This window comes from Ipomoea triloba, chromosome 9, assembly GCF_003576645.1.
Source record: "Ipomoea triloba cultivar NCNSP0323 chromosome 9, ASM357664v1".
Taxonomy (NCBI): Eukaryota; Viridiplantae; Streptophyta; class Magnoliopsida; order Solanales; family Convolvulaceae; genus Ipomoea; species Ipomoea triloba.
In genome coordinates, this window is record NC_044924.1 from 22,649,020 (window position 1) to 22,657,268 (window position 8,249).

The 8,249-nt window shown below is 36.6% G+C and overlaps 1 protein-coding gene across 1 annotated transcript; it reads left to right on the plus strand.

Moving 5' to 3' along the window:
- The first annotated feature begins 5,700 nt into the window (after positions 1-5,700).
- LOC116030819 (putative F-box protein PP2-B12) lies at positions 5,701-6,834 on the plus strand. Its single transcript, XM_031273158.1, has 3 exons — positions 5,701-5,805; positions 5,943-6,022; positions 6,137-6,834. Exons 1-3 carry the CDS (start codon positions 5,764-5,766, stop codon positions 6,540-6,542), a joined length of 528 nt encoding a protein of 175 aa, XP_031129018.1. The 5' UTR covers positions 5,701-5,763; the 3' UTR covers positions 6,543-6,834.
- Positions 6,835-8,249: the final 1,415 nt, after the last annotated feature.

The following is an 8,249-nucleotide window of genomic DNA, read 5'->3' on the forward strand; positions in this document are numbered from 1 at the left end:
CAAGGAGAACCAAACACGGACTCCATCCATGGAAACCAGACATCTCCACTCCCTTGCATCAATTTTGACTATTGGAACCTGTTGACCGCCTCGCACCAGCCTGACGCGAGACCGATCTGCTTGATTCTCGCCCAGATCGCCTCCAACTGCTTGATCGGTCCTAGATTTGCGGCGACTACGGACTTTATTCACCGCCTTGAGCTTCTCATCATCATCTAGATCTTTGTCTAACTTCTTAACGAACACTGTGCTCGTGCTTTCCACGGATCTGCTCCGGGAACTACAACTGAAGGCTATAAACCGGAGATTAATGAACACTCTGTCCGAAATCTTCACGAATCCGTTCAGATTGAAAATTGCAAACAGATGACTAATGAGCACTTTGCTCAAAACCTTCACGGATCTGCTCCATGATTGGCTTGGTTTGAAGAAGAGCACTACGCTCCGATCTTCGCTTAACTGTAGAAACAACAAATTGAACGAGAAAAATAGAAGAAAAACTTGCTTCGATCTTGTTACCCCTCTGCGGAGTAACGATCCTCTACCGATCTGTCGTTGGAGACGAACGCGGCGCAGCTCAGCGTGACTCGCCGGTGCCGGAAGCAGCATAGCTCCCTCACACTCCAACTTGGCGCCCTCTTCCCCTCTGATTGCTAGCCTTAAAAGTGGCGCACCAGTGCAATGCTATGGACATGACAGTGGAAGTGAATTAATTTGTGAGTCTCAGAAGATGAGAGTAATATCAACAAGACTAAAGCTGAAGAAGTGCAGGAGATAACAGTGCAGAAGTGAAGAACTATACACAGCAAAAGCAAAAAAGAGATACAGAGAGAATTTGAAATGCAAAAACTATAATCATACGTAATATGCCACCCAACAAAAACCAAATAACTCTTGTCAATACCCAGGAGACTTCACAGTTTAAAGACTCTACATTCTGTGAACTGTTCAAATTGTCCTAGAAAACGGGAATAACCAGGGAACTGGCATGCATTCTCGAAAATCCAAGCCTCACCCAACCACCTTTGTGCATGAGAATGCTCACAACTACCATACCCACTATCACCCCAACAAAAAAAAAAAAGAAGCATACCCATCCCAACCCATCTACGATGCAATGTACGCGTGCATTTCCCACGCGAAAAACGAAAATAGCGGGCACATACCAGAACGACGCACAGAGCAATCCAACTGCCCGGGCAACTAGCGGGCGCATACCAGAACGACGCACAGAGCAGGCGTAGCAATGCACGGGGTGGCAACGACCCCATGCGCCCGGACACTTAATCCGGCGTGCAACAGAAATCTGACGGTGCAACTAGACGTTAATAATACATATGCATGGTGGTCATCGCAACCACCGGTGAACTGCTCACAGACGGCGTACCCGGCCCGGAATCACCAATGCAAGCACCAGGGCCGGTTTTTTTATTTGCGTGGCCCTGTGCTGGTAAATAAGTGAGACCCTATCAAAGTATAAATAAACTGCGAATTGAAGAAAAGTGATTCACGTGAATATTACGAAGTAGAATTTTTTTTTAAATAATACGTAATAGAATTTAGATCAGTCATGAAAACCTAATTTTGAGCCCATATAATCACAAATATATATATACTAACTATTGGACCAGGGCTGGACTAGGGGCCCCTAAAATTTTGGGGCCCTGTGCTGTTGCCCATCTTACACGCCCTAAAATCCGGCCCTGGCAAGCACAAGGGGTGGAGTGCAGTGCATATAACTAACTCAAATGCCATGCAACCAAAAAAGAAAAAGGAGCACATAACCAAAACCTGATGAATGAAGGGTATCCGCCTCGCCGATCGGGGTTTCACGGTGGTGCAACTCCATCCTCGTTGTGCAGCTGCCAAACCCATCCGCCGGATGACCCCTACCAACCGTAATCATCGGATAACAAAAACAGATACCCAACTACAAAATTCGAACGAGACACTACTAAGATGAAATACCATTAACGCCCCGTGTGCAATCTAAGTGACGGTTCAGCGGATGGTAGTATGGATAGTTTTGGGCCATCAGATATCATTTGATCAATGCACCACATCAATGCATAGGTTCACACGTTAAAGTAGGTGTGCACCTGAAAACTAACCTAGGGTTGCACTCTCGTGCGAACTACCGCCCAAGTAGGAAATGAGAACGCCCCACAGCCGTCCACGTGTCCAGATCAACATCAGATGCAATTTAAAAAAAATGATGCAGTGACATTTTCGTAAATAACTAGAACTTTGGTGCACCTAGTTTCACTTGAAAGTGCACCTAGTTTCACTTACAAGTGCACCTATTTTCACTTACAAGTGCAAGTAATTTACCTTGTTAATATTCATGCACATATTTTCGCAAATATATTCACTTACAAATGCAAGTAATTTACCTTGTTAATATTCATGCACCTGGTGCAACCTAGGTGCACCTAGTTATAACACTAGGTGCACGGTGCACCTAGTTATAACATTAGGTGCACTTAGTATTGACGCTCAGTGTACAATTCACTTGCACCTGTAATACATTTTACTTGCATTTGCAATACATTTTACTTGCACTTGTGCAAGTAATTTACTTTGTTAACATCCATGCATCTGGGTGCAACCTATGTGCACCTAGTTATAACATTAGGTGCACCTACTTATAACATTACGTGCACTTAGTATTGATGCTCATTGTACAATTTACTTGCACTTGTAATACATTTTACTTGCACGTGTGCACCTATTTTCACTTACAGGTGCAAGTAATTTACCTTGTTAACATTTATGCACTTGGGTGCACTTATCTGCACCTAGTTATAACATTACGTGCACCTAGTTATAACGTTAGGTGCAACTATATTCCCAACACGTGGCACGCTGTGATTCGTCCGCAGTTCTCTCCTGGGCGGCCAGTACGCACCTGAACGCGATCCTATATATATATGCCCTTGTTCACATGAGAACACTAGTAATTAGAGAACTATGAGGACAAATCCACCCTTTGAATCCAATAACATAAATGGTTGAGATTAACCCAAGCAAATCATGGATATGACGACTAAAAATTAAGATTGAGGGCAAATAGGAGATTTTAGATCAATTATTGATTTTTATCAACAAAAATAGAGTTACCCTTGAATTGTAAATAAGGTATAAAATCCCATCTTGCATATAAAAATTGAAATCGACGTCTTAGTGTTAAAAACAATTGCCGAATAAGATTTTTTAGTGTTAAAACTCATGCGAAAGTGTGGAAATGTTGTAATACAATATTTTCGTATGAGCCATAGGTTAATTGATTCTATATCGTAGAAACCTACATTCATATATGTATACAATTAATGTTTCCATGGGCCACTGTGGTTGTTGTTGTGTGCCCCATTCAAATATGGTGTGCGCCCGAAGGTAGTTTTATGACTAAGATTTTAATAGAAACACACGCACAATAAGAGTTTTTAGGATTATCACTCATGTGAAAGTGTGGTAATAGCGTAATATACTATTTTCGTATGAGTCATAGGTTAATTGATTATAAATCGTAGAAGCTTGCATTCATATACGGTTTTATTATTTTCTTGTGCCTTTGGGGTTGTTGTTGTGTGCCCGATCGAGCCGCATATCTTATGTGCCCAAAGGTAGGACGACCAAAAGCCGCGAATAGAAACAATATTTTTATTTCTAAGTTTTTAATATTAAAGTGTAGAAAACAAAATTAAAATATTAAAGGCTGGATTACATAATGTAGATAGTAACAAGTTAGAAATTGAATTAGTAAATGGTGATTAAATATGCATGTGTCATTGTTTTAATTTTGATGTTAATATTAAATCCTAGAAAACCACATGCAAATGCTTCATCATATTATTGTGTGCCATGTTCGATGTTGTTGTGTGCCCGATTTGCATATGGTGTGTGCCCCATGTTAGAACAGACAAAATACCGCGAATAGAAATGACATTTTTATTACTAAGTTTGTAACTAAAACAAACGCCCAATACTAGTTTTTAGATTTACGACTCTAAGAAAGTGTGAAAATACCGTATTTGACTATTGAAATGTTTTTAGAATTATGATACGAATGGGTATTTTGGTCTCTGCCATGTGTAAGTTATTTGTATGTCGTTCGAACTCTGTGTACAACGTGTGCTATATCTAGGTTAGTTGTGTGCCCAAAGCGCGTATGGTGTGTCAGACAGTAGAGCGAACAAAATATCGCAAATAGGAACAATATTTTCATTACTAAGGTTTGCGTAATATTGTAAAATATGATAATACAATTCCTAATAAAATATATTCTTATATACTATAAATGAGTTACTAGAGAACGGGTATATTTGCCTAATTTATAAAAATCATAAACAATGATATATAAAATTTCTAAAGTTCCAGCACCGCATGCGTACATCTACACATTAGCTATTAATTAAGCAATTATTTGCTGGAATTCAAACAAGGATAACATCAGAAAACATAATCGATCCAAAACATAGCTTCAATTGTACTATATAATATTTGATGTTATAATTTATAATTTATATAATTATATATCAATCTAAATATTTTTATTATATTATAACAAATCCATTCCGTGCATCAGACGAGTGAAAATACTAGTAATAATAATAAAAAAATAGAAAAATCATTTATTAATATCAGTACAAAGAGAGTTACAGATGAAGGATGGAGGTTCGCATAACCATTTCATACGATCTGCATTAGAGATGGAGTCCCTAGCTAACAAGTGGACAATTCTATTTGCATTAATGTTTAACAAAAGAGATTGATACATTGTCAAGGAGACGCAGTAAATTTTTAATATCTAGGACAACAAGATTAAAAGAAGAGGTTTCATTTTCAGAGTTGAGAGCTTAGACAACTATTAGAGCATCTCTTTCAACATGCACATTGGTGACATTAAAAGAGAGTACAAAGAATGTAATGATAATACAATTTGTGTCCTAAATGAGGGCAAAGAGTTTGATTTTATACTTGGCATCTCCTTGCAACTACCCTGCATAAATCAAACATTACCGGCTCGGGGCGAATGGTTAGGGTTCGACTCGACCACATCTTCTGCCCGCCTTGGCTGATCAAACCATCTGACCTGACCTCATGGACTCGGGTTGGATCACCTTGAGCCCGCCTTGGGCATTGAGGCCGACCTTGGGGTTGGGCTAGCCCGGGCTGATTTTGTTCCATTCGGATCGGTTCTCCTTAGCATTCATTCCGATCTGTTCGCTCCAGACCCATTCTTAGAATATCATTTGAAAAAGTTCTTCAACTCTTATTATAATTCAATAATTATGATTCATATCAATGACTTTGTAAAGTTCTTCAATTCCAACAATTATAATACGTCAATATTGTAATTCCTATCATTAACTTTAATTTGTCTATAATAAAAAGTTCATCAATGGTTAATTCACTAAAACTATGAGAACTCGGTATTCTGTGAGCTATTATATCCATGCATACATACCTTCAAAAACAAACTATGATTTCCTTCATTATTAAAAATAAAAAAATTCAATCCTGTATTATAACTTCTCACTTCCTATAATTTTGATTTGTATAATTGACCTTGTCTTATAAAAATAAAAAAAAAATAAAAAAAAAAAGGATTTTCAGCAATGGCAGCTAGGGCACCATTGACCACTCTATTGACTTTCAACAAACAAAACTGCGGCCTAGCGACGAATTTTTCAAGGGCAGGTGAAACTTCCGCCAATTTAAGATAGACCAGTATTAATCATATCGTAGCTAATCTCAGTTGCTATGCCAGACGACCTAGACAGAAGACATCAAGATATAAGAATGGTACGGTCACCCCTCCTACATACACTTAAGCTATTTTACCTTCGCCCTTTTATTATATAATTTTATGTACTTATTGTGGTATCAGATCAGATGACCAAGTGTAGTAAAAGAAAATCTGCAAATCTTTTGTTGTGCAGAGTGTGTTCCTTGAAGCAAGAAGTCTCTACATACCACACGAGAACAATCCTCGGCATTGGATCTGGACTTGGGACTCCGGGTATGTAATATATACACACTCTCTCTCCATTTTGTCCTCTAATTTGATTGAAGTGAAAAAGAATTGTATTTAATTTTGAAGTTCCACTAAATTGATGAGTTACAACTTGCGCAGACATGAGGTTGTAGAACTTCAGAATGTTTGCTGGCTGGAGATCAAAGGAATGGTGGACACCACGTGCTTACTCAAAATGACTTGTTACTCCGCATACCTTGTTTTCAAACTTAAACAGAGCACACAATGGATCGATACGGCACTTACCTCGGTGAGGTATCTCAAGGATAAGTGGAGCTATTGTGAGAGTCGACGTTGTCAAGTGTTTTTAACAAAAAGTAAGTCTTCTAAAGATCCTGGCCAGTTTCCAAACATACGCCAAGATAGATGGATGGAGATTAAGCTAGGAGAGTTTTATGTTACCTCAGGAAATGAAGGTGAGGTCGAAATGCGACTTTGGAATACTGAAAACATACATTGGAAGTCGGGTCTCATTGTTTGGGGGATTGATGTTCGACCTTGTTGAGGAAGGAAATTTAGAGTTCGTTTATGGGATAACACCCAAATCCTAGTTACTTTCTCATATAAGCTTTGTTTGGTAATTAGCACTTGGCTATAGAGGCTTTAGTGGTTTTGATTAGCGCAATAGATGCTTTAGTGGTTGTTTGAGTCCCTCATTGATGTGCCTAGTTAGATATATATTCAAAGTTTGATATTCTTTTTATTTATAATTCAAGTTTGTTAGTATCAATTACAAGCTTAATTTGGATTGGAAGAACTTTTAAGTTTTGAAACAACTTTTACTCGGTTTACAACTATACAAAATCAGTTAAGCAAGTGCATATATCATTTATGAGGAAGTGTTAAGGGGCCGTTTGGTTTGGGTCATCTGAGATTACCTAGGTAATCTGAGTCTGGTAATATTATATTACTTTGTTTGTTTCAAGTTATGAGATTACCTGGTAATGTTATATTACCTCAAAGCTGATGTAGCGGTAATGTTTCAAGGTAATGTGATTACCCCGTTTTTTTTAGGTAATCTAAGATTACCTTGGATTATTCCAACTATGCCCTTGTTAACTAATCCTTATATAATAATAATAATAATAATAATAATAATAATAATAATACTAACAAAATAACATATATAAAATAAATATATGTTTATATAATCAAATATACATGTGTGTATATTTATATATTTATTTTTTTAATATTAAGCATCAATACATTCATACATATAAATAAATAAAAATACACACAATAAAGGCACACAAATAAATAAATAAATAAATATAAATATATATATATATATATATATATATATATATATATATATATATATAAAGGACATTATAGTAAATTGTCTCATATAACTTAAAATATAACCCTTAACCAAACAAAGTAATATTATATTCCACAATCCAAACCAAACACATCAGGTAATCTTACATTACCAAAATCTCACATTACCTTCCTGGAGGTAATCCTATTACCTGGGGTAATCCAAGATTCCGTGAACCAAACGCCCCTAATAAGAGTAATGAGTGTCAAATTCACAGAGACTACAACTATTAGTACTACTTGTTCACTAATTCACTAATATAAAAATGACATATATAACGCCGGTTTTTCAACAAACCGAAGTCAAAACATTAAATTAATTTATAATTTGTTTTAAAGACTTTTAACGTCAGTTTTTACTAATAACTAACCTAGTAAACTAATTATTAAAAATTAAAAAAAATGAATATAATATACAATGCCGGTTGTTTTTTAATATAATACACAATTGACATCATATATTATAACTATTTTTAATTTTTTTTTTATAATTGGTATACGACGTTGGTTTTTAACATAACCGACGCCATATACAATTAATTTTGTTAATTTTTTGAAATAAATATATGACGTCGGTTTTGTAACAAATCGATGTCGTATAGTTACGATTTTTTTAATCAAGAAGTATGCAAAAGTCGGTTTGTTAAAAAATCTATGTCGTATACCTAAATTATTTTATACTTTTTAAATGGTATGACATCGGTTGTAAAAACAATCGACGTGGTATATTTTGAATTAAAAAAAAAATTGAACAGTTACGACGTCAGTTTTGAGTGAAACCGACATCGTATCCTCCTAACCTTCAAATTTCTTCTTCTTCTTCCAAAAGGTTGAATCCCCAACGTAACTCCAAGCCCCCCCCCCCCCCCCCCCCCCCCCCCCCCCCCCC